The following is a 27,329-nucleotide window of genomic DNA, read 5'->3' as shown; positions in this document are numbered from 1 at the left end:
CGCTCGCGCCCTCACTTCCTGGGGCGGGCGGGTTGAAACATGGCGGCGGGTGGCTGGCGGCGTCTTCCTAACTCCGCAGCTGTGCTGCTGTTTGCAGCAGTGCTGGGTCCTGCCGCCGTCTCCTCTTCCTCCTCCTCCTCCCGGGCGGGTAGTCCCGGCGAGCCGCGGAACAGCGTGCAAGTGTTGAGCAGCTCCAACTGGAGCCTGGTGTTGCAGGGCCAGTGGATGTTGGAGTTGTGAGTAACGGCCGCTTTCCCTCAGAGGCACCGGGACTGGGGGGTGGCCTGTGCTCAGCGCCTGCCCAGGGGAGGAAGTAAGGCCGGTAACGCCTGCCCCGCAGAGGGGCCGGGGGTGCTGGCTTCCCTGCTCCGCGCGGGGAAGTGCGGGAGCGGCCCCGCACTCTCCCCGCCCCTGCAATGGCTGCTCCGGGGCGTGGGGCATGGGAGTAAGCCGCCGGGCCGCGCTCACGCAGGGACACCTAGCGCCCGTGGTCCCCTTTTTCACCAAGCCCTGTGGTCCTTTGGCCTGCGGGCACACGCTCGTATCACGTGAGGTGGACTGATAAAGGTAACTTTCCTTCAGGTCCTGGTGGTTCTGTACGGGCACGGAGCCCGTGAGCGCCCCAAGGTTAAACTGGGCACGTCTCAGTAAGCCCTGGTGTCACTGATGACATTTAAGCGCCGTTATTCCAGGCAGCTACCCGCTGGGGAGCAGCGTTAGACACGGCGCCTTCCGCTGCCGACCTGTTTGGGACTTTCACTGGGTCTGTGCAGGCTAGGAATCTGGTAGGTAACGTTTAGTAGGAGTAGGCTTCCAGAGCAGCGTTACATAATATCCTGGTACACCCTCGTTTCCAGCTGCCTTGCTCCTAGAGTTCTTGTTGTTCGAGGGAGATGCATCAGATTTCATTAGCTTTTCAGTGCTGCCTTATGCTGGTGACAGATACAGAGGTTTGTCTATTGCAGGCCAGGGTTTTAAGTGCTGTTAACTAACTGTAGTGGTGTCATGGCTTTGCTTGTGACATGATACTGTTCTTGAAATGCCCGCGACGTTTTGTGTGTGGAGGCTAGCTCACCTCCTTGTATCTAGAAGGGGGAAAAGAAACTTGAGAGATTTTCTAAGATAGCAGTTAAATAAAAATAGTTTCAGTGGGCTATATGCTCACATGGTGTATGTGTGCTGCGCAGCTATGAAATGGGATTTTACTGTGGCATGTGTACTACTCCTCTGTGGCAGTGCTTGAGTTTGAACAGGTTGAAACAACTAAGTTGCCCATCAACATCTGGACTCGTGCTCCCTCATAAATACTGACCCAGCTGCTTGAAATTTTTAGTATTGAATTTGAGTTATCTGTAGTATCTTATTAGGGGAGGGACTGTCACTTCCCCTATGGCTTGACTGCTCAGGATCATACTGGGCACCTGGTGTTAATCAGTGAATAGATGGGAGCAGTCCTGAAATAGCTGATTGGGAGACCTGGGGCTGCCCACTGTTGTGACTAACCATTTGGGGTTGATTTTTGAGTCTTTTTTTTCCCCTTTTCACTTATTGTGTTCTAAAAGGTGGGGGAAGAGATGATCTTGGAGTTGGAGAAAATAAATTTATTATATTCTAGATTGAAATTTTTCCACTTCTGACGTTCTAGTCCTTTGTGGAAGCTATTGTAGGAAAGTTACCAATTCATACACGAGTTGATGATTCTTAAGGAGGAAAAAAGGTTATTTATGGTGACTCAAAGTTTTTATTTCTAAGAGAAAATATTTAAATAACTAGTGGTGCATGCCCCTGCAGAAGAAAGAATAGAGGAACTGACTGAAATCAAAGTGGTTGTGATAGCAAACAGTTAAAATACTTTGAGTCTTTATTCCACTTGAAATGTTGCCATCTGGTTTGGAGTGCCAGGTAGCTGATAGTAGCAATGGTGGAAAAATTAGCTTTAGTGCTAGCTGAGTATGGTACATGTTGCTACATTGCTTGAATTAGACTTATTTTTATGTACAGTGTTTAGTGTGTAAAAGGTCCTTGGTTCTCTGTTCTGCTTTCTGTTTTATGTTTCTAGTACTTTCTGCTTCTGCAGAGAAGGAGCTTTTGATGTTATTGAGCATGCTAACTCAATGCTGCTGTTCTTGAGTTAGTGAGAGTTTGAGATTCCCAACCGTGTCTAAACAGGAGTTTGAGATCTAGTACTGATTTCTTATGATTCTTGCATCTGTTTTCATGCTGATGGATTTTTGGCTTCTACTGATGCTTATCTGGTTTAGAGCTGGTGATCTGGACAAGAGTCCTGCATGTCAGTTCATTGATTCCTTCTGTGCCATGTGGTAGGTCTGTTGGCAAGACTGCAGTATTGTTTATCAAAACCTCATTTGCTCGAAGAACCTTCTGTTTGTTTATAAGACCTTTGTTTTCCAAGGAATACTTGGGGGTTTTTTTGATGCAAATGTTGTTTATAGGATCTTTATGGAAAAAATACTTATTTTGGTCCCCTGCTTTAGTTTACTGGCTTGAAGCTTTCTGCCCTGGTAGGAACAGGTACTGCTACTTCTGTTTAATGTCAGTGTTTCTATTTGTGAAGGTAGTGTAGGCAAATTTACTGCATGCTACCATTCTTCTGTTGTTCTCAGGTGCACAAACAGAGAAGATTAAGTCAGAAATTACTTGTGTGGGATTTGTAGTGGAAATCAGCTTTTTCTTCCTTCATCCCTCTAGGCTGAAGTGTGTATGCTTGGCTGACTTTTTGTAAATATTTGGTTATTCACAGCTGGCAAAATTGCAGGCACTGGAAGCACTGCTGTATTTCATTGATAAAAATGTTCTGGATAACTTTTGTCTCTGAAAGACATTACAGTGCTTTTTGCTTACTGTTGTTGTCGCAGCACACAGATCCTCGCTGAAGCTGAAGGAGTGTGATGCCTGAATGAACTGTTATAAAAGGTTTCCTTATTGACTTATTTCTAATCTGTAGCTGCAAGATAATTCATTAATATGAGGTACTTCTTTGTCTTTATTTTTAATATTGTCTATCCTGAATATTGAAAACTAATTTCTGGTCTGTTTATTTAAAAGTGTATTTCGCATTTGTAAACACAGCTTGTTCCAAGCTTGACTGATCTTAACTTAACATCAGCTTCTTTTTGAAGCAGATAAAAACACACACAACCCTCCTCCCCCGCAGTAGTACTCTTGTTGTCTTTATGCTTCTGGTTACAAATGAAACTATTTAATATGTTCCTGTTGCACCTGCAGTACTTCAGGAACTTGCACATCGAGAAAATCTCTAGTTTAGTTCCCACACAGGACATTAAATGTTTTGGTTCCCATTTGTTTCAGCACAGACTTAGTCCTGTGTGCACTGAAAATAAAGGAATATCTTAATTTTCTATTTGAATTCTAGCCAGGTGAAAATTGGGGTAATAGTGTAAGTAATAGTCATGTTTTCAAGGCTAGCGTATCATACCTGTAGCATAGGCTCATATTTCATTTTCTCATTATCTTTTATCATTAAACATTGTCCTGCTATCTAGTAGTTCAGGTTATTGCAAGAGCTTAGTCCTCCCACTGGCACTTTTCTCTGTAGTTGCAAGGGAGTGTGCTAAAAATCTAGCTGAATGTTTTGATATTTACATGTTTTACTGCTTTTAAACACTTTCTGTAAATAAACTCCTGAAGAATTCCATAAATTATTTCACAATGACTGTAGCTTAGATCGAGAGTTCAGTAAGATTCAGAATTTTCTGTTACTTATGAGAGTATAGGCTCCTACTTCCTCTTGATTTGTTAGTATCCAGGCTTTTCTTGGTCCTTTTCTTAAAAAAAAAAAAAAAAACAAACCAGAAACCAGAACAAATAAACCACACACACAAAAAAGCCAAAACACAAAAAGCAGGGGGGAAATTAAAACCCTGTAGAATGATGGAACTTAATCTGCTGAAGTTTTAGAAGATTTCACATAATTTTTCAGTGATCGGCTTTCTATTTTAAAAATAATTTCTCCATCTTTAAAAAAATATTCTTGTGAATGGAAAGTTGGGGTGTCCATTTTTTATTGCATATGGTACGTTTACCCTTTCCTTGTTTTTGAAACTAGAGAGCTGAAAGATTATGATATATCCTCCGTTGTTTCCTGTCTTGTTCTTGGAAGTTTAAAATGCATTTCATTACTGAGCTGTAGAACAAGTGGAAAGTAGCTCTTGAATGTTGTCTTAGAGAATACAATTTGTTTGGCTTCTAGTGCATTACACCCAATGATACACCATTACTCTCTCCCTTTATTCAGGTATTATTGGAAAAGATATGATGTCAGGTTGCTCAAGTAGGTACAGTAGCATGGGAATTCATAAGGTTGAGCTTGCACCCTGAAACAAATTCCTCAGAACATTACCTCAGTGTGTTGTCACTTCAGCAGCCTGTCTGTGATTTAAGGCATTTGAGTGAAGCTTTGCAGAGGAGAATGCAGGGAAGAAACCTCCTTTACTTGCTCTTTGAGATAGCTAGGGCTTCAGGGGTTGTACAAAAACCAAAACCAAACGCACCCTCAAAATCTCCCACCAAACACCCCCCATTCCCCCCACCCCCCCAGAAAAACCAAACCCCAACAAACTTGCTTAGCTGATGTGGAGCAACCGTTTTTGGGTGGGGAGGTATTGGTAGATTACAGGGGCTAACTTGTATCTTTGGCTACCACCTGCCCACTTGAAAAGTAGACTAAAACAACATAGTTGACGTTCTGAAGCTTATCTTTTGTTGAAGTTACAACAATGCCTATCCTGCCTCAAGACCCCTCTGTGTTTAGAAACAAGATGAAAGCCTGATAACACCCAAAGACGAAAGGCACTCTTTTTTTGTGTTTATGAACTCTGTAGCAATAAGGCAAAACTACTTAAAAAAAGAAAAGTAATTATTTAGTTCTGATATTGTTTTTACCATTCAATTAGGTACTGTCTCAACATTTGCACCTCTAATTTTAATACTACTCCCAATCTGAAATCCAGCAAACAGCTTTGGTTTAATGTAAGCAGTACCTTTTATAAAGTTGTGTGTCTTGAATTGAGAAAAACTGCAGTAAACAGGGAAACTTCCATCTTACCTATTTTGCTGTTTTCTCTTCAGCAAATCCTCTGACGCCTGTATCTGTAAGCTGTTTTTCCTTTGTTCCTAGATTCTTGCAACTTTGTGAAATTTCCATCAGAGCAAAGTGTAGAATGGTATTGGAGGTTACATCTGTTCAATGCTGAAAGTTACTGACTGTGGTAGTAGATAAATGGAGTCAGTTACATTCACTTGAAAATGAGTGAAGTGGTGAATTCCCTAGCCAAGCAGTTACAAGAGAGATTGCTGGCTTGGAATTAGAAACTGTGTATCAGTGCACCTTATTAAAAAAATTCTGTGTTTACTGATGAGTTCTGTAGTGATATGACTGAATGGCACGTTTGCTTAAACTGGTTTTAACTTCAGTATTTATTTATTTTGTATTGCAGTCATCAGTGAAGTTGCTGGTGTTTGAAAGCCAAAGCTTAGTCTTTTATGCTTTAGATCAGAGATAGACCAAGACTTTGCTTTTGACTTTTTAACAGTTTAAGATTTAGTGTTTGGATTGTTTTCTTTATGCCCTCTAAAAAAGCTTCAGGTATTGTAATGACTTGGAGTAGGAACTAGAACACACCTGTCTACTTTGAAATAGTGATTTGAATTCACTTATGTCAACTGATCTTGCAGAGGGCCTGACCAGCAGATAGATGTGAGTTGCCTTATTTATGGAGGGTAGTGCACGAGGATATTTCAGTTGTAAAACTTAGTGCTATGTAATGGCACAAAGGAGGTGTAAGTTGAGAGATATGTGATACATGCTTGCAGTGAGTAACCTGGCAATGTGTAATTTATAGGTATGTGGTGTTTCCAATCTGATTTTTTTAATGGTGGAAATCAGTAAATTGCTTTTCAATGTGTGACAGACTACTGAAAACTTTCTTTCCTTAATTGAGTGCCCAGGTCTTGGTTTCAATTCGAGTGGACTTTGATTTTTAAATTGGAAAGACCTCAGTGCTGTTTTCTTGGCACACTTGTAGGGTGTAGGGCACAGCACAAACAACAAGTTAACAGTTAAAGGTACCCCCTTGTGCAAAGGGAGAAGCTAGAGGAGTAACAGCCCTAATTTGGTGGTGTTAACGAGGTGCTAATTATTTCCTGGTCTGTCTGCAGAGTATGGCAGAAAAAAATTTGATTACATCTGCTTTTGTAACCTGGTCATGCATCTTGTGACTTGCTGAAATGTAGTGAAGACAGGTTTCATGGCACACGTGGATTTGCTTTCGTGCTCCTACAGTTCTTTTCTGGGGAATATAAGAGTGGTAGTTGTACCATGACTCCTGTACGAATACAGATCAGCCACAGTTCTAAAAGATTGATTAGAAGCCTACTCGAAAGTGTTACCTCCTCAGGCTTCAGTTCTTCACGGTACAACAGGTTTTTTGAAACTTTTGCTAACCTAAGTGTGAAGTATTTTACTCTTCTGTATCTTAACAAAAGAGAAAGTGTAAGGGGTGTATTGTAAGACTGAGAGTGAGACACAATAAAGCTTTGGCAATAGAATATTTTCGGTATTTCCAGGAGGCACTCCTGAATCCCATAGTGCTTAAAATGCTGTGTAACAAATGCAGACATTAAAGCTTCAGAAAAGTGAGGATGTTGAAGTAAACAGCAGTTAACTCTTGCAAAAGTCTGTTGTCTGTTGCAAGTTCTCTCTTGTATATGTGAGGACAGGGTGTTTCCAGGTTGGCAAAAAATGGATGTGTGATTTCAGGAATGTAAAGCAAATATTTTAATCCTGATTGTCTGTGCCAGTGTTCAGCCTGAGTGGCTGGATCTTGTAGCATTGTATGTGACTGTTGCAATCCCACATCCAATATGGGTAATAAAAACTAGGAAGCCAACAACTAAGGCTTTTTGTGAAGAAAATACATAACATTGTTATGTTCTGTCACTACCAAACTGTGATATGGTAGATTTTAATGCAGCTTTGACCTAAAGAAACTATTTATAGTTGTATTCATATTAGCCATGTGTAGTGAATTATTTCACATTTCATTTAGGAGAAACACTCATGAATATCAAATGTAAACATAATATTGATAGGGCCCAAATTTCTATTTCATGATCAGGTAGCACCTTAAACAGGCTAAAGGGTGTATTAGTCTTAAAAATTGCATGGTGTGAATTTGACATATCTAGAGAACCTGAATTTAGACAACATTCTAACTTCTGTCTTTAATTTTAGGCCAACATCAGCAGTGTTACCTGATGGATGCATGCAGTATCTTACTGATAAGCCTTCAAGCTACTGTAATAAAATAATACTGTTTGTAAAGTGCGGTATCTGTCAAACTATTATTAAAACACCCCTGTAGGCCAGCAGCACAATGGAAAATAGCACTGTGTGAGAGACTTGTTTCCAACATCTTTTAAAAAAGATACGGAGGGTCTGTTTCTTGGCAGCATAAGATTTATGTACTTTTTTCAGATGTTCTCGCACAGAATAATGCTGATTCAAAAACCCAGGATATTGGCTTTCATACTTACAATCATAAATTTCTAGTACAGTTAAATACAGTACACATTTTTAAATCGTATCTTTTTGACTTCCAAGTGACAAGATTTCTTTTTTTTAAATACTTAGATTTCAAAACTACCATGAAGCACTCAGACTAATTTTCATTTTACCTCTTCTGTGAGAAATTACCTGTTTTAGGTTCAGTCAGTACATGAAACATCTGTGGGTGGCTGGGGAGATTTGTCTGCAGCCAGTAAGAAAGTAAGTATTCCTCATCAGAAGGTAGCCTGAGAATAGGAAATGCTGCTCTTTGTCTGCCAGTACTACTATCTGACCTAAACTGAAAGAGTAAGGGAGCTCCTTGTAGAGGTTCCCAGTTAGAATGTAGTGTTATGTTGGCTGTAAAGGATATGGGACTCTGCCTATGAAGAAATTTGTTTCGATTGTTAACAATGGATGAGTGCGTATGGAGTACTTTGAGAAGTAGTGCATCTCTAGACCCACTACTTCTGGTATCAGAAACCTGCATATCTACATTTATACTTCCACCCCCACCAATAAAAGCCATGTAAAGGTCCCTGTTCATTTGTAAAAGGGTAAATCTGTGTATGGGCAATTGCCATGCTGAGTTACACACTATACCTAGCTGTTCTGTGTTACTTTGATTGCATATATAACAGACCATTGCAAGCTGCAGAGGTTTGACACAGGCTTTGTCAACCAAGTGAGGGTAAAATGCATAATGATGGCAAATAAACACTTACCAACACTTAAGTGTTATCTGATTTTGTCTTTTCATATTAGCTGTCTCCCTGCTGATATTATCAATAACAACTGCAAACTTGGTTTGATTATTGCAGTTGGTAGTGTAGAAAACTCAGGTCTTGAAACATGGTTTCTTATTTTGCTGAAATTAATCCTGACGGAAAAATAAAAACCCCAAGACTTGAGAAAGACAATCAGTATGAGTAGTAGGAATTTGATGTGCATTCTTTTTAAATCTTTAAAAAGGGCATGCCTTGATGTATTGAGTAGTGGGCTAAGGCAAATGTAATTTATAAAAGTTCTGAGGTGTGGGAAATAAATACAGAATGTTGCACTGAAGGATGCTGCTTCAGAGGACAGCCTGGCTTCAGTAGTTCAGATAGCTGCTATGGAAATGGATTTATTTCATATGTAAATAGAAAAAAATCAAAAGTGGTGGTGGGTTTGGATATGAATTTCTCAAATCTGGAGATATGCTTTTGTTTTAATAACATGAGCAGGAATGTAGGGATGGATTAAAAAATGCTACTTGATTGTCTTAGTAGACTTGATTAAGAAAGACTGTAGGCTTTTTTCCTTTGTGATTGATGTGTTTGTATTTTCTCTGTATGGTAAATAAATTTGAATGTCTATAAGAATATTAAAATATTTAACCTATTTTCCCACTTTAGCTATGCTCCTTGGTGTCCAGCTTGTCAACAGATTGAGTTGACATGGGAGAGTTTTGCAAAGGAAAGCGAACGCCTAGATATCACTGTGGGAAAAGTGGATGTCACTCAAGAACCAGGTATAGTATGAAATAGTGTGTTTTAATAAAAGGAACTATTCAATATAAGTACTACTTAATATCTGGGAGTGGAGTGTGTTTTATTTTACTGGAGTACCTGGGATACCAGGCAAGTCAGAAAAGAAGTTTCTAAATCAAAATAACATTATCCACATTTGTTTCTCCATATAGTTCATAGCTGTGAGCCTAAGTTTATAAATTCAATCTGAAGGACTGGGGGAGTGATCTGGCTTAATACTGTATTAAAAGGGACTTATTCTCTATTTTAATCTACTTCACTGAAAGCTGCTGCCTGTCTCATTCCTCTCCCAAACTGTCTGGAAGAATCCAGTTCTGTAGCCTCCAGTTAGTGACAGTTTCAGGGTGTGGTAGCATTACCACAGTGTGAACCTTCTTAAATAAGTTCTTAACTCTTCCATGATGGTGCTGGTTTGTCTTGTTTAACTGTAGTACTGCTTTAAAGTACAGACCTTACTGTTTTTTTGATGCTGATGCACATATGCACAGATGCATGAATATGATGTTTTTTATTCCTTTAGTGACTTCCTTCAAAGTTTTGAACTTGTGTTTGTGTAAGCAGTACCAATATTGTTTAAACCTCTGCATCTCTTGGGATGGCCTCATGCTTGTTTTGGCTTTGAGAGGATAAAAGATTTTATCAGAAATCTGCCTAACAGAGTTAGGCAGAGATGTTACTAGAATAAAAAGGCTAAACTTTACTGAATTTTTTTCTCTTCTCCTCCTTATAAAGTGTGAGGAAGATGTAATAGTTATTCTGGAGTTCAGGCTGCAAATTGGGATCCATTATAATCCTATCCTGTTATTTTCTCCCAGTTAGACAGAGGTTCTTTTGCTTATGCAGTGTTCATTTGGATATGACTAACTTAAAAATGCACTTTCAGAAGCGAGGCTGTAAAAATAAATACTTGAGATCTCAAAAGAGTTTTTCTTCCTGGTAAAAAACTTCAGTGGCAGTGTTGGGACCTGAAGGGGTCTCTGGACTAAATTTGTCTAACTACTGAGTGATCCAGATTCTTAAGATCTTAGAAGTGACTTTTAACCAGAAGTTCCTTAAATATTTCAATTTCTAATGTTGCTGAGAGTCTTGACTTCTGAAGGTGTTTGACTTTGCAATTCAAAGAACTCCCCCCAAATGAAGAACTTGTACCAAAGCATGAGGAATATACCTACAATACTCAGTTCAGCACAAAGCATGAGAACTGTTGCCACTTCTAAAGATAATGAATATTCAGACTGGAAAATGAAGATTTATTACATAGTTGCCATTTAGTGCTGATGTAGTTTTGAACGTATATAAGCTCCTTTGGAAGCTTTCCAAAGTTATTGAGGTATTTTTACTATAGGCTTATGTTTCAGCCTTTCGGTTGGCATGCTTTAAGTGCTCTATCTCCTGTTCTTGCTTGCACAATGGGTACCTTAATTAGCTTTGGTTATGTAACCCCTTCATCAAATTGAGAGTAGTCAAAATGTGTTAAATTACGGGAAAACCACCAGATGAGTGCAGAGTTGCGTAAAATTGGACTTAAAATCTGCAGGAGAAACTAGCCATTCATGGTGCTTAATTATGGCAGATGCCCAAAGAATGAATCCACCAGAGCCTTAAAGGTTTTGCAGTGTATCTCAGTCACTTGATGAGGAAAGAAGCAGCACTTCAGTACATCTTTTCTGTTGAAACATTCAGTATTTCAAGAGCAAGTAATGGAGATGCTTCTGGATCTCAGTTTTGTATATTTGTGATGCCTTTCTTAAGCTCCCTATCACAACATTTACCTGTGATTTAAAACAAGACTTCCTGGATCTTCCGTAATCATCTTTGAGTATTCGTTTGATGCAGGCAGCTGTATTTTTAGATGGCACCTATATTCTTTAGTTTTTGGGGTTTTTTTGGAGGGGGGGTGCAAATACGGAAGTTTTTTCTCTGATTAGCTGTTGACTTCATAACAGATGTATGTCAGTTTTTGATTTGCAAAGACAGATGCTAAACTGTGTTTCAGTTCAAGCTTGTATTAAATATGCAGCAGAACAATTTACTGTCTGTTCTTAGCTATCTCGATTTACTGTTCTAAGGAGGTGCTTTAGATAAGCAACAAACCTCCAGCTAAAGTGTTGGGGATGCCTAGACGCATTTTGGAAACAGATTTTATATTTTATAGATTTAATTGTTCATTCTGAGACCATTGGTATTTGTTCTAGGATAGACAAGTGGTAAGAGAGATTTAAGCTAACCATCTTGTTTTTTGTTTCTCTGACTAGCATTTTTAAGACCTTTGGAGAGTCTTTCAGTGTTCCTATGACTTTCTCTGCTCTTATGCTTCCTTCTGGCTCTCCACCTAGTTTTCCTTGTGCAGCTGTGCTTTCTGCTTGATTAATTGTACTGTTGCACTTGTGTTTTTGTTTACTTTATACCTCCCTGTGCTGGTTCAGCTTTTAGCTGTTTTACAAAGTTTTCCACCACCCTGCCTCTGATAGCAATAAAGGCAGAAAGCTGAAGAATTGAAATTAGGAAGACTTAAAAGATGCCAACACTTGGTTTGATTTAAGCATCTTCAAAAAAAAAAAAACCCCACAACCCTTTTTTGCCTATTCCATAGGGGAACTCACACTAGGAAAAACATTGCTACTGAAACTTTTAGAAATACTTGGCTTAGTTCAGTATCGCTTGTCTTTGTCTCTAAAGGCAGAAACTCTGCTGTGACAGTACTTTTCCATGACTAACTTCCTGGTGCCAAAAGATGTTTGCTTTATTGAAAGCCAAATAAGGACTTAGTTTTCCAAAAGATTTTCACAGAAATTTGTAAAAGGAGAAGTAACTGATTTGTACTCTTTACAGTGATACGTTACATGACTGGCAATTGCCGGTTAGAGGAATGTAACCCTTACTGATGGGAGGTAGTGAAGAATAAGGTAAGCTGCAGAATGCAGCTCTTTTCCAATTAAGCTATGCACTGGGAGATCTTCGATGGTGTACCTAACACAGCAGTGAAGCTGGAAGCACTTGCACCTATTACTCTGTAGCAGTACTTAGTGGAAGGTGTCATGGTTTCAGCTGGGATAGAGTTAATTTTCTTCACTCTAGCTGGTATAGTGCTGTGCTTTGAAATTAGCATGGAAAAAAAAACCTGTTGAGATAACACACAGATGTTTAGGCTGTTGCTGGGTAGCGCTTATACTAGTCAAGGACATGTCTAGCCTCCCATGCTCTGCTGGGTGCACAAGAAGCTGGGAGGGGAGGGGGCACAGCTAAGAGAGCGGATTCAAACTGACCAAAGGGATATTCCATATCATGTAACGTCATGCCCAGTATGCTACCTGGGAGGGGCTGGCCGGGGGAGGGAGGGAGCAATCGCGGCTCGGGGACGGGCAGCGTCGGTCGGCGGGTGGTGAGCGGTTGTATCGTTCATGTTTCTGCGGTTTTTTTCCCTGTTTTTCCCTTTCCTTCCTTTTCCCTTTTATTATATTAACATTATTGTCATTATTATCATAATCATTTATCATCATCATTTTATTGTAATCATTAAACTGTGCTTATCTCAACCCACAAGTTCTTTAGCTCATCCGATTCTCTTCCCCATCCCACAGGGGTGGGGGGGGTGGGTGAGCGAGCGGCTGCGTGGTGTTCAGTTGCCAGCTGAGGCTGAACCATGACAAAGGCCAGAGAACTTCCAACACCACCTCCCTATACAAGCTGCTTTTTGATTATTTGGATAATTTTTCTGTCCTGTGAGTTCCATTATGTTGTCACTGTCTAGGGTGATGCTTGGAAAAAAAAAAATGACTTTAGATCTGCCAGTCAGTGAAACACCTACTTTCAGAGTAGGGATCAATTCCAGTCTGCCTCTTGAAGCCCTACTTCAAACTTTTTGGTCTTTCTTCTGTCTTAGTCTGATGTTCAAAATGCTGATATGCCCCACCCTTATAGATGATGTTAAAAATTATTCTTGTGGCTTAAACTTGGAATATTTTAGAGAACAGAATCCTGAGACCTCCCAAGCTTTATTATCAATCTGTTGGTATACCATTTGTATTTACCTGTAGAGGACTAATGTATGGGAAGGAAGAAAAAAGCTAGGAACATCCTAAACATTGTCTTGCTACAGATATGTTTGAGAGGGACTGAGCCTTCCTACAGGATATAAGAACAGAGTGGTTGTGCAGTGTATGTGAATTATTTGGAAGAAACAAACAATCAAATGCAAAGATTATTTAATGACTTGAAGTACTTGAGATCTGAAATGTGTGGCTCTCAATCACTTAAAATCAGCTAGAGGATGAATTAAAATTGGGGCCAGAGTTTGTAAAGTTTAAGTCATTGCTATCATCGTTAGTGGCCCAACCTTCTAGGTGAAACAAAGGTCATCTGGATGAAACTACACGCAGATGCAAGGACTGGAATATGGGTGCATTTGTGTCGTTCTTTTTTCTCTTGGTTGTAGGGGCACACTGCTGGTCTGGTCAAAAACTTCAGCTGTGTGCAAATATTGATTAGTGAAATCCATGTAGAAAAATTACCCTGTAGTAAGCATTGTTCAATGTAAGCATTTTTCCCTAATTTGTCAAGAGTATGTAATATCTATTACTATTTGTAGCATTTCTGAAGACAAACTGTAAGCCTGTATTTACAAAACAGTGGTAAAAGCTATGTGGTGTGCTGCTTTCTAGTCAACAAATACAGATCTGTAGGTATTTATAGATAAGTCAGAATGCTGAGAAATTTCACTTTTACTTAATGGTTTGATGTGTTTTTTTTCCTCCCTTCTAGGCTTGAGTGGTCGTTTCTTTGTCACAACACTTCCTACAATTTACCAGTAAGTGTGTCATACTAGGAGTTGTCTGTTTCAGTATGTATTCTTTTTTCCTGTCCCGTTCAAACAGTGGCATAGAAGATATAATGAACAACTGACTTATTTCACTTCTGTCAATCTCTAAAACATTTCTCAGGAGCTCAAAGCATTTAATGAATGTCAAGTATGTATTTTTAACTTATGGTGGAAGGTTCTCCTGACAGTTTTGTACCTAGATAAGTGATGTTTTTTCAGTCTGGAAATATTTAATAGCATTTGTAAAAATTGGTGCAAGTTTGCCGTATTGGCTTCTAAAAACCTGACTGTATGTGAGCAGACATGCTTGACCTTATGTAAGTGTTACTAAAACTTCTCATTTGCATAACTGACTGCATAGATTGCATGTAAAACAGTACAGAAACTTTCCACTGTTGTACAATCATAACAATGACAAACACAAACATACATTATCTTACTGCTAGAACTCTTCATGTGTTGACTAGGTACCAATATGTAGCTGTTGACTCATAGTTGTCACTTGTTTCAAACTGTAACTCTGAACTGCGAATGAAAATGAAGGTATAGTGACTTTTTATTTGACTTGAGGTTATTGTTTAGAGCTTTGCATTGATTACATTGAAAAGTCCTCATCTGAGGCTCTTTAGTTTAAGTGACTTTACTCAGTTCCTATGTTATCAATACTATGTTATCAATACTATGTTATCAATACTATGTTATCAATACTATGTTATCAATACTATGTTATCAATACTATGTTATCAATACTATGTTATCAATACTATGTTATCAATACTATGTTATCAATACTATGTTATCAATACTATGTTATCAATACTATGTTATCAATACTATGTTATCAATACTATGTTATCAATACTATGTTATCAATACTATGTTATCAATACTATGTTATCAATACTATGTTATCAATACTATGTTATCAATACTATGTTATCAATACTATGTTATCAATACTATGTTATCAATACTATGTTATCAATACTATGTTATCAATACTATGTTATCAATACTATGTTATCAATACTATGTTATCAATACTATGTTATCAATACTATGTTATCAATACTATGTTATCAATACTATGTTATCAATACTATCAATACAAAACAGATCAGGAAAGATGTTTTCTATAACTCTTATCCAATAAAAAGATATCATCCTTTGAATATTCAACCCTTTTTTAAGTCATGGTATTCTGAGTTGTGCATGTATATACACACACATATGCACACTTTTAATTTTGAGTTGTGTTTAAAAAAGGATTTAGTTGTTAACCTCATGTGCTTTGTATTTGCTGTAGTGCGAGTGAATTCTTATTTAAGAAAAATAGCATGTTTTAATAAATGGCAAAAGCTCATGCTGTTTAAAAGCTGAGACCTTCCATTGTGGATTACATGATGCTTAGGTGTTCAACTTGCTTAGAAAGCCAAATCCATAATGTTTGTGAGTTTTTTGGGTTTTTTTTGCTTTTTACCATAGATGCAGTTTAAGGGATGTCTCTGTTAATGCGTGTTTTTGGTTTTTAGTGCAAACGATGGAGTATTTCGCAGATACCGAGGCTCACGGACATTGGAAGACCTTCAAGGTTATGTTTTAGAGAGAAAATGGGAAGCTGTGGAGCCTGTAGCAGGATGGAAGTCTCCATCTTCTATAATGTAACACTTCGTTTTTATTAACAAACATGCTTTATAGTTCATTATTCATTAAGGGTGCTATTTTGACAGCTTAGAGACGAAAGGCCTTTATTCCCTAGATATGTAGGCTTCGCAGAAGCAATCTGTATTGACAGCCTGCTTTCCAGATTCTCACCTTCAAAAGCAGGTTGTTTTCTACACTTGCTTTTGTTCATGTTCATAAGGCTTGTTTATATCATCTTTGAAAAATATATAAAGAAAAAAGTACAGCCATTGAGCACCATGTAACTGTTAGTTTCAGTATCTTTAAAATGTATATTTATGTAGAATTTTACTTCATGACTTCTGGCTACTTGGGGCAGACAGCCTTTAGCTTTAAGAATTTCTTGCTTCTTTCTTTACAAGGAAGTCTTTTGTACTCCCTTGGAATAGGAAACATTGTAGTGCTTACATAGTATATCAGAATTTGTTTTCAGAGCGTTGGATTTGCTTTGAGGTAGTGTAGAATAGGTTGCAAGATGTAAAAGATGAACCAGAGATGTGTAATGCCCTGCATTTCATTCTGGCTGAAGCTGTTATGTGTAAACTCATGTCAAAGATACAGTGGGTGTCCTTATTTTTCATCTGAGGATGAGGAAGAGCTGTAGGATATTTAGTAATGGGCAGAGGAGCTACAGGGCTGCATACTGCCGTGAGCTGGGGAAAAGGTGGTTATGGCTGTGCAGGGTTAAGCTGTGGAAAGGGTATTTCTTGATTATGCTCAGATGTTGTCTTTCAAGTCACTGTTTCAGTGCGTCGTGTTGAGCTGGCTTAAATTAACATAATACAGAGAAAATCTACCTATTTACAGTAACCTTCTGGCAATTACTAGGGGATGAATGGCATTGAAAGTCCATAGATGGAATCTTTTTCTGGTTTCTGGGACACTTGCTGTGCGTCACAACTTCTGTCTGTCTTAGAACCTGTTCCTTCCTTTTCTCTGTTTTCTAGGATGCATGGCATGGCAGGACTATTTCACCTCTCTGGATGGATCAGGGTAAGTAGCTGTGCGGTAGTGTTTTCCATACCTCCTCTTTATGCTTAGAATAATCTATTTAAAAGTCAAAACCTACCTGAGTATTTTTATTATCATTTTGAGAGTTAAATTTTCCTTACATTTACTGTACATTGGGTGTATAGTATCTTTGCACTATAAATTTCATAGTACTAAGATTATGGAAAAATGGCGGTTTGATTGTAAAGAGTATCATCAATCTGAAAAATACTTACTCTTATTTTCTTGGTATAGCTAAAATGTTCTATCAGACTGTGCGAACACAATAAATTAGTTTTTTTAAGAGCTGCTGCAAAAATGATTGTAAACATCAGGAACGCATTTAGTATCTACCAGGTTCTCTCATTTAATACTACTCCTAAAAATTATACCCAGGTTCATTTTAAGAGTTGCAAATGGACTGCAGAAGAGCATAATATACATATAGTGTGTCATGCAGGAGAAGAAAGGTTAATGGTTTTATTTTTCAGTAAGACTTTCTGCATCTGGATTTTAAACTGTCAACACCATTCGCATAGGAACACGACAAATTTGGACAGTGGGGTAATTATCAGAAGTAAAGGAGAAATGCTTACCATACACTGAAGTATGCTTTGAGTTTAAAAATATTTCAAGACACTTTTGTTTGGGAGCTATCAAAGTTTTTCCTGTCGCATGCAGATGCTGAGAATTTTCAGAGCTTTCCAGTTTTGGTCAGAAAACATACTCCTCAAAATCTTGAAGTATAGCCAAGATTGAGAGACTCTAATTGTAGCAAAAGGTCTTAACATGGTAACGTGCTACAAAAAAATGAATGTAGTAGTTTAAACTGAGTCTGTACCGCTTCCAGTAAGCATATAACTAACCCAGAACCAAACAAAACTTCCAGTTATTAGGTTTCCTCTATGAGCTATCTTTGATTCCTTCTTTCATTGTATAGTTTTAACTTTTCATAGCCTTCTGGCCTTTCTCTTCCATGATTGCTGTGTAACGTAATGCTGTTGTCTCTGTCTAGTTTCCTTCTGGAAAGATTAAATGCTCTGGGAAGAAACATTCTTTAATTTGCATTCCGCTTTGATGAATATTTCAGCTGTGCATTTCCTCAGTCTTCTTGCTGTGCTGTCCTTGCATGTACTTCAGTAAATGTTGGAAGCTGTTCTGACATTTTAAAAAAAAGACCCTGGAATTTCAATATTTAAACTTTTGTAAATGTTGATTGTGGTTTGTTTTCTAATGGAAGGACTCTTGGAAGAGATCTAATGTTGTAGCTTATTTCCTATCAGACTATCTGATTCTGTGACGCTTGGTTAAGTCACTTGAATTTTCAGGTTTTAAGAACACTTCAGTTTCAAGGGAATCTTAATATTGTTTTTGGATTATTCTCTTTAGATTGTAAATGAAATCACTTATTCAGTATCTGCTTAGAATGGGTGGCTCACTTAAGAACTAAAGAGCTTGACTAAGAGCTAAATGGCTCAGTTCTAGTTAACAAATTAATTCCCAAATTTAAGTATGTATTTAGATCTTGTGCAACTTTAAGCGCCTACCACTCTGCTTCCCAGATGTGATTATGGGGATAAAGCTCTGCATGAGGTTATGAGATTTTTTTCCACTTGGTGATGTGCTTGTGAAGGGGGTATAAAAGGACACTTGCTTTTAACCTTAGTTGCTTTTTTGGTTCTGAAATGGTGAACGGTCTCCTTTCTACAACAGAGGCCATAACAGATGTGCAGATCTTCATGCCATGGGTTCATCAAGCCCAATAGCCTGTCTCCAACAGTTGCCACCCTCTTACAGAATATAAGGATCAAGAATGTTGTGATACTTTCCTGTATGCTCTGAGCCTTCCTCTTACATTAATCCACAGTAAGATTATGTATGGCATTTCTAATGCTGAGTACCTTAGCAAGAAGGAATTGGGCATCCTTTGCTTAAAAACCCTTTTAACGTGAACAACTTGGTAAAGAAAAACAAGATTTAATGTATCAAACGAATTATAGTATCACTTTGAAGGATGACTAGGGCTTGAGAGGGAAGACTTTGGTATAAATACTGTTAAATGAAAGGTCTTGGTTAGCTATCAATTCATATAATGGTGACAGCAGTATAAATCATAAGTGGTGTTAGGTGTGAGGTTAAGTATGTTGTTCTCATTTCCAGCAAATTCATAGCTACCTCACTGGTACTCTTGGAGTTCATGCCTGGATTTCTTATGCAATCTTCATCTTAGCTACCTTATTGATTGGCCTGTTCCTGGGTTTGGTAAGAAAGCATTTTACTTTCTTTTTCTGAGTTACCCTGAACTTTTGCTTTGCATTAACTTGTGGAAAAAAAAGAGAATAAACTTCACTGATAAGATGTACCAAAGTACCTTATTTTAATGATGTAGCTCTTCTCCCTGATATCCAGTGATAGGATGCATGGGAGTGGTTCAGAGCTGTGCCGGGGAGGTTCAGACTGGACACGAGGAAGCATTTCTTTACTGAGAGGATGGTCAAACACTGGAACAGGCTTCCTAGAGAGGTGGGTGATGCCCCAAGCCTGTCACAGTGTTTAAGTGGCATTTGGACAGTGCCCTCAATACCATGCTTTAACTTTTGGTTAACCCTGAATCGGTCAGGCAGTTGGACGAGATGATCATTGTAGGTTCCTTCCTACTGAAATTCTCTAGTGTATTCTCTTCTATTAAAATTACTTAAGTATTCAGTACTGCACATCTGCTCTCTAGTGTTGTAACTTACTTCTGGTAAAAGTAAAGACTGGTTCACTCAGATAAGTTAACCTTTTTATGACATTCATGCTTCATATTAGACTTGTTTAGTCCATCCACTAAACAAGTGATTTTTATATTGGCCTTTTATATCCAAGCCTTTTCTACTTAAGGCTTGAATGTGCATGGTCAGACTTGTGTAAAGACTCTAACTTTCTCAAAACAGTGGCTTTGTGGAGAGATTTTTATTAGCTGGAGTGGGATTGTATTTGTGGGAGTTAGCAACATAAGTATGCTGCTGCACTGTTACACGAAAAGATGAAAATATTTTTCGAAAGGCTTTGAAGGTTTGGGGGTTTCATTGATTTACTCTCTTCCAGGGCATAGCTTTGTGGTTACAGCTTGGTTTTAATAAAATCTGACTTCACTTCTTTCTCCCCTGTGTTCTTTTCGTTTGAGTTCTCATTAGCAATTGAAAAATCTGACCTTTCTTGTTACTAACTAGAACTGGTGCATTCCTGTATCAATCTTCAAAACATCAAGGTTATTCAAACAAACCTGTTAGCTATATATGTGAATGTTAAGGAACATATCCTAAGCCCTATGTTGTTTCATCAGTGGAAACAGTTCAAAGTTGCTCTACTTGTGGAGCTGGCATTATTTCCTCTCAGAACATTTGAATGATGTTGCTCTATGACCTCTCCAATATCAAAATCAAACGAGAAACTGAGCTGGAAAAGGAGCTATAGATGGGAATAGAAGTTCTTTCAGATTAGTTGTTTGGTCCACAAGTGTGTTATACAACTGCAAAGACAGTTTAAAACAGTTATGCTGAGAAGTGGTTTAACTGACTACTAAATTGCTGGTCCATGTAGGAAGTGTAAAGGTTGTTTCTGGCACTTGGATCTCTGCCCTTCAGCCCAAATATTAGCATTAGTGAAATAAAGAAAAACTACATGAGTGTTTCTCGATAGTACAGAGAAGTGATTTAAAAGTAGAGTGTGTGTATTTAGGCAAAACCACATTTTTATACACAATATGTGTACAGAAGTTACACATGAGCAAATGGCTTTCATTATACAACTTAAGCAGCTCCATTTTTCTGGATGGTAGATTTTTATCACCAAAAATGATTGCAAATCAAGTTAGTGTAACTAGGAGCAAATGAATATGATGATTTTAAAAAAATCTGTCCTTCTTCCTCCTTCACTAAAAAATCCCAAGCCTGGAGAAGCTGAAAAAAAGTAAAGTTAATCTCTCAGCTTTTTAGAAAAGCTTTTCGATGATTGAAATATATTTCTTTAACATCATCTGTCTCTCTTCTTTCCTTTGCATTATTCTTAGCACATAACAATGAGACACAAATCTTCCTTGCATTTTGACTGTATGTGTTCTACACTAGGCTGCTTTAAATAACAACAAAACCCTAAAAGACAGAATTGGGCACAAAAGGTGGAAGTGCACATCGTGTATTGGGGAGATGGGGTAGGAATTGAATAACATCGCAAAATATAGAAAATCTTGACCAAGAAGGTTTCATAAGTTCTAAATAAATAAAAATTCCTCAACTGTGTTCTGGGCCTCTTCTTAAGGTGCAAGCCATTTCAATACTGAATAAACTTAGGGAAGTAGGGGGCAGAAAACTTGAAGAAGGCAGAGAATATTGGTTGGTATGCACTGAGAACATGTGTCTTTTCAGTGTTTTTATTTAGCTCCTTAGGACAGCTCTTATCTCTGAGCAAGATAATACAATTTTCTAAATTTTTTTAATGTCTATCTAAAAAGGATGAGTAGGAAAATACTTAATAGCGCAGGGGCTGCTGGGATGGTTTGCTAATAAATGCCTTTTTTCCTTTACACAGATACTGGTTTTGATTTCAGACTGCCTTTGCCCATCCAAGTCAAGATACAGAGCTGAAACATCTGGTAAGAATTCTTAAGTTTAAATGTACACTTGTAGGAGGGAGAATTTAGATGTGAACCAATGACAAGAAATTCTTAGTTGTCAAGAAGTTAGATGTGAACCATTAATCAGGTATTCATTTTAATCACACTGATAAGGGTTGATATGTTGGGCTCTAAAATATTGATGTCAAAGCACCCACCAGGAGAATAGCAAAGCAGGGAAGAAGAAAAACCCAAAACCCACAAACAAACCCAAAAACACAAACCCCAAACCGACAGTAATTTGTTCTAGCTTCCACAACTGTGAAGAGGCTAAATGCATTCCAGATGAGGAACTCGGGAGGAAAGATACTGGGATTTGTGCATATTATGCAGGTGCGTATTCACTAGACCTATTGCTTAAATATGGAAAGGAATTTGCTTTGGCAGGATACTTCCACATCCTAATATACACTCTGTATACTGCATTAGGAGATGCAACATCCTGAACCTGCAAAATTCTCTACATAATTTGTGGTTGGGGAAAGGAGAAGTTAGAGGGAAACAAATTAACCTAGAGACTGCAGGTGTGGGGACAGGAAAAGGTGTTGCATCTCCTTCAAATAAAAGAAAACCTATACCTTTCTGATCCTTAGTGAGAGGGCATCTGCATAGCATTCTGCTTTCCATGAACTTGGGAGGTAAAAACTTGCACATGAAATCAAGTTGCTTGTCAGCACCAGATGTGTATTAAGCTCCAGAACTCCTTTTGGTATGTTTGTGCTATTAAGTGAGAGTCAAAACTTCACTGTAATTTAAAAAATTGTTTTATTTGTGTGTATTTGTTTGCTGTTGAAGATGAAGCAGCATCTGTGACACTTGTCAACAAGACTTTAGCCAAATCTAGAATTCATAAGTGTGCAAAATTATCGGCAAAATCTTAGATATTCATCACTATCAAAATAACAAGTACACATACGTGTGTTTTCAGTATGCTATCCAGCTGGCTGGTGGACTCAACAGCAGCTGTTACCTGACAGAGCTTACCAGTATCGCTTTCCCACTGATTTGTGTGATAATTATACCTCTTTAAGGAGCCAAGTAAAACTGATCTGTCTTTAGTTTGTAACTTGGTGGAGGAAAACCAAAGCTATCTATGTCTGATATGCAAGAAGACCAAATGAAAATGGAGGAGAAATACTACTGAAGGTTTATTTGAAATAATTGGAAAAAAGGAAAATACAGTCCCATACAAGTCTTCAGTAATAATGTTAATGAATATTTAGAATACATACACGGTGATGTAACTTTTTAAAAGACTTTGTTCTGAGATTCAGTCTAACTTCAGTATTTGAAACTCTTCTTTCATTTAGAGGAAGCCATTACAAAGGATAATGTGGAGAATGCAGCATTAGAAGAACCGGAGGAGGCTGCAGAGCTTTCCGCAGAGGATGCGGAAGAGACTGCAGATGTAAAAGATTTCTCAGAAGGAGAAGATGCAGCAAATTCAAGTGCTGATGACTCAGAGGAGGATTTAGCACTTGATAAAGAATCAGGGGAAGAAGAAATGGAAGACTTAAGTGAACAACCTTTAGCTGATTCAGAGACTGAAAGCTCACTAAGACAGCGTAAAAGTCAGGTGGCTGATAACAGACTATAATTGTTTTGGTGGCGTGTTTTGTACACTTGGACCAAAGAAGTGTCAGACCCTGTGTCTGAAGCTGAAGCTTACACTTGATTTGTCGTTTGTGTTTACGTAAAACCTCTGCTCTGTCAGCAGGCTTCTGTTTTTTTAAGCTAATACTTGCTCATTGGGTTTGTTTTATAAGCACATATGCTGTGTTGTACGACTTTAGCCGTGACAATCAAAAAAAAGTGTATCTTATCGGTTTGAAGTCTTCTAAGAGAAAAGGTGTGGAACAGAGTCTCAGTTCACCAGCTATAAAATGTGCATCTATGCTTGTGTTCCTTTGTAAGTAGTAATTTAAGCAAGATCAAAACTTTGAACTCTTTGCAGTAGCTTGGCAGGACTGTGGCTTTTCTGTCTGAAAAAGTGTTTCCAAATGCCACAGGAACACCAGATAGTGATACAGTAGTGAGAGAAGGCACCTTACTAGTCTTCTATTAAAAATGTGTATGATGGGCTTATTTTTATCGCTTTCTACTGAAGCACCTTTCTCTTTCATTTTATTAATATTTGTTTTGAAATTTTATCATACAGTATGCCCCCAGATTTTTCAGTTTTTGGTAATTTGGAGGCATGCTGCAGAGCTCAAGCTTGCCAGCTGAGTTTTTTTGACTCAAGGAGTTTGAGTAATTGAAAACCTCAGGCTGAGAAAGAGTGGCAGCTAAATGTTTAAAATACGTTTGAACTTTTAGAAGGTTTAAAGGACATCATTTTGGTCAGGGTTTTTTTTTTGCCAAAACATGATTTTCACCCCCCTCCCTCTACAAGAGGTTGTAGCAAGTCACTTTGCAGTCTGTAAGTTGTATATTTCTTGCCAGTGCGAGCTTGTCATATGCAATGCGGTTCTTCCATTTCCAGCTCAGAATACTTTTGGCAGAACTCAAACTGCTTTAGTAATATTAACTGAAGAGGCAATTAAGGTTTTACCTTTGATCACTTTTCTACTGGAATTGACATGCCACTGGAATTGACATATTAGGAAATGAGGGAGGCATGGGTGGGTAGTGTGGAGAAAGCTTTTGGTTTTGCTACTTATATCAAGATAAATGTCTATTGAACTGTGTAAAGTGAAAATGGCTTGCCAGGTAGACAGCATTAGGTATGGTTAGCAGACTTAAGTCATTAAAAATATCAGTATTTACCTCCTTTGACTTGGTTAACATATAAGGCTTTTTTTGTAAGGAATACCTAGAGTGAGGTCCTGAAAATCCCTATTTTGTTGATGTGTTATCATGTGCGTAAGATGTATCTTAATCTTGGGTTTTTTAATATATATTGCATAAACCTTGCTAACATGCATGAATTTCATCTTGTTCTTCAAGAATAAACAGATGAAATAATCTCATGAGAAGAGACAAATTGCAAGTGCAAAATGCTGGTTTCCTTTGAGACTGAGATCAGTAGGGCCAATTTGTGTTGAAAGTTGTTTTTGATTTTTGTTTTGGTTTGGTTTTAAATGCTCATAAAGAGCATATTTACTAAGAAAGCTTAACTTTTGCTGTCTGTGTTCTATTGTATATTTGTGTCTTGGAACCATATGGTAGAAACTTTGCATTTGTCTGTTAACAACTGTGCAAAGGACAAAATTGTGCTGCATACATTGAATATGAATTTTCTTAAGGGAAGTTTTTAGTCTGGAGCTTGAATTTCATGTAGTGGACATGTAAATATGCTTTCACATAGTGCAAACATAGAGTTGATAATATATGTTGCACTATAATGAGAACAGCTTGTCTTCTGTTATTTGGGCATTGTCCCATGTAACTGAGCAATCGTAGAAGCTTCCTGACAGCAGAACTCAGGAGCAGTTGAAGTACATAGCAGCTTTTAAAAAAAGAAAAGTAAAAAAAAAACCCCAAACTCTAGCTAAGCTTTTATTTGCAGAAAGAACAGAACTGTGGCCACTGTAGTCTGCAGGGAAGAACTGTGCACATAAAAGCAGAGAGTACAGATTTGTTGTTTCCATGATGTATTTGCTTTTTTTATCTGTGCATCAGGAGCTCATAAAAGTCTAAAATGCAAACAAGATTTTAATCATATTTCGTGAGATGGGCAGCAGTCGGTGTGTATATTCAGTTATGTGGACTTGCGTAAGACAAGAATAGGCATATCCCCTCAGTCATGGATCCAAAACTGAGATGCTAAAAATATGTGGGACTGTATCCAGCACAGATTGAGGGCAATGGTGACTTTGGTTACGTACCGAAGAGGATATTTTTATACTCTATAGGGTCTTGTGATACTCTGTGTAGGAAGGAGCATGTCAATATTAAATTCTGTTGCAATTTCTCTTCGCTTTTGTAATAATGTGGTGCTAGTAATCTAAAATCATCTTTTAGCTGTTTAAAGAGGTTTTAACTTTAAAAGGCACAGAACATCCTTGTATCTCATGGTGGCTTTGTTTGTATGCTGTTGGGAATATGAAGTATTAAAAAGTCAGGTATACCTCTCTTCAGTGCTCAAGATGAGGTGTTTGAGCTTTCTGAATGTTCAAACAAATAAGGTGCTCTCACAAGAGTTGAATTTCATTACAGTGTCTTTGAATTTTAAAAATCCACAAGTTATACTTTGTCCTACAAGATACAGGGTTTATGAGGTGCTGTGGGAAAGATCAGAAGCTCCTGTGTGTGGTGATTCTCTTGAGTGTCTGCTTACATTTCCTCTGTTTTTGCATGTCATTTAAGTTTAGATTATTTCAAGTGAAGATATTAAGAATTTTCCATCCTAATAGACCTAACTGCAAGATCCCTCTCTGATGGGCAAGGATTAAGTAAGCAGGTGGCAAGTCACAGCAGTTTCTCTTCATAGATCAGTCTTGTGAATATGGAAATGAGCAATTTTAGGCTTCCAAGGTTTCTTGAACATGTGTATGTCATTGCTCCTGTGTTTTTATGAATAAAATAGGGAATAATGATGCTACCTTGGGTTTGACTGTATTTGATGTGTATTGGAGTATCTGATTACAAAGATCAGTAAGTTGTGATTAAGACTTTAGAAAAACAGGTGCTATGCAACCATTGGTATCTCCAACTTAGTTGAACATTTGTAGGATAAATATTGTCGCATGATACTGGACATAGTCAAGTGTGACTAACACTTGTAGCAAATGCTGTAAATGCTAAATTTGTGTTGAACAGAAAGACCACTAGCTATGCAGTGAGTGTGATGTTACCTTCCAGAATTAGGGTTATTTTTCCCCTAAAACACATTTTAATTGAATCATGCAAGTATGGTACTAATTAGAGTATTACAATAGTATTAAACTTGGTCTGTTTCAAAAAAAAAGTTGATATCAACCTCTTGTGCAGCCTGAGTCTCTCTGCCCTCTGTTATGATTAATTTTTTAAAAATGGAACTCGTTCTTGCAATCTCAGTATGGACAAAATATCGTCGGAGAAGCTGCTGCTACCACTGTTCAAAATGTTTTGAGTAAGGATAGGGCTGTAAGGCTTGTAAATTAGAGCTGTATGTCAAAACTGACTTAAGATTTTTGAGAACCGATTTAAATTTCAAATGGGATGCATGCCACTCTGAAAACCACTCCCTGATGGAGCTGAACACGAATGCTTAAAAGCAAGTAATTAAAAAGATCCAGTGGGTTACTTTTTAAAGAGGCTAGAAATACATATAGCCTTTCAAAACTCCTGTCCTTGGTATTTGTGTGAAACTTGCATGTGTGTCTTGGAGTACTCTGTATATGCTGCACCTGTGCTGGGCAGCACTTGTAATGTGGGCTTTCTTCGTGGAAATGTTATACAGGCTTGTCTTTCATATGAAAGTGTTGCAAATTTATACTACTGGTATTTTTACCAAAATTCCATATAAATTTTGTATGTATGATCATCTTGTAGTTAGTTTTCATTTTCTCAGTGTGTAGATGGCTCATCTGTGTAATTAAAAGGTATCTTTTTAATACTGGTCTTCTAGTTAGTAGTAGAGTCTGACTTGTGAGGGTTCCTTAAACTCTCTAAAAAAAAAAAAACCAACCCCAAAACAAAGAAATCCACCCAACAAAAAAATAACCCACCCCAAACGAACACCCCTGTTTTTTAATGAATTAATGGTAATGTTAATGTAATTGCTTCCTCCTTATGTGAGTGAAAAAAATGCTTGGAAGAAGCATACCTAGACTGATGGTTTCACTGTAGTAACTATGGGCTGAGCAGTACACTCTCAAAGGCATAAAATGCAGCTGGGGCTCAGATGCAGGCTGCCAGGCAAAATCGTGTAACTCTAAACCCTTGAGGGCTTTGCCTCTATACCTCTGTGTTAGGTTAGTTTTTCCCCCGCCTTGAGAAATCCACTAACTCTGCAAGTTGTGTGCTGAGTCTCTCTGGGATTTTGAGGAGAGCAGTACATTTCTCCCTACTGATGTGGTCAAAAAGAAGTGTACAGATCTAAATGGCACATCTTCTGATTGTAGTTCACAGCAGGCAGTC

General features: G+C 38.0%; 1 protein-coding gene across 3 annotated transcripts; it reads left to right on the top strand.

Moving 5' to 3' along the window:
- Positions 1–26,733, top strand: TMX4 (thioredoxin related transmembrane protein 4). Of its 3 annotated transcripts, none has more exons than XM_075088209.1 (8): positions 1–236; positions 8,983–9,098; positions 13,879–13,924; positions 15,469–15,597; positions 16,567–16,612; positions 18,770–18,871; positions 21,182–21,245; positions 22,577–26,733. In XM_075088209.1, exons 1-8 carry the CDS (start codon positions 40–42, stop codon positions 22,861–22,863), a joined length of 987 nt encoding a protein of 328 aa, XP_074944310.1. In that variant the 5' UTR covers positions 1–39; the 3' UTR covers positions 22,864–26,733. The 3 variants fall into 3 exon arrangements, with proteins under 3 accessions (XP_074944310.1, XP_074944311.1, XP_074944312.1); XM_075088211.1 differs by lacking the exon at positions 1–236 and adding an exon at positions 7,699–7,807; XM_075088210.1 differs by lacking the exon at positions 18,770–18,871.
- Positions 26,734–27,329: the final 596 nt, after the last annotated feature.

This window comes from Phalacrocorax aristotelis, chromosome 3, assembly GCF_949628215.1.
Source record: "Phalacrocorax aristotelis chromosome 3, bGulAri2.1, whole genome shotgun sequence".
Classification (NCBI taxonomy): domain Eukaryota; kingdom Metazoa; phylum Chordata; class Aves; order Suliformes; family Phalacrocoracidae; genus Phalacrocorax; species Phalacrocorax aristotelis.
The sequence above is the reverse complement of the archived record's forward strand: the minus strand, read 5'-3'. Positions and strand labels throughout refer to the sequence as shown.

Coding starts and splice junctions, on each gene's coding strand:
- TMX4 (XM_075088209.1), top strand. CDS start 40: ATGGCGGCGGGTGGCTGGCGGCGTCTTCCTAACTCCGCAGCTGTGCTG. Junction 9,099..13,878: donor GGATGTCACTCAAGAACCAG/GTATAGTATGAA, acceptor CCTCCCTTCTAG/GCTTGAGTGGTCGTTTCTTT. Junction 13,925..15,468: donor ACACTTCCTACAATTTACCA/GTAAGTGTGTCA, acceptor TTTGGTTTTTAG/TGCAAACGATGGAGTATTTC.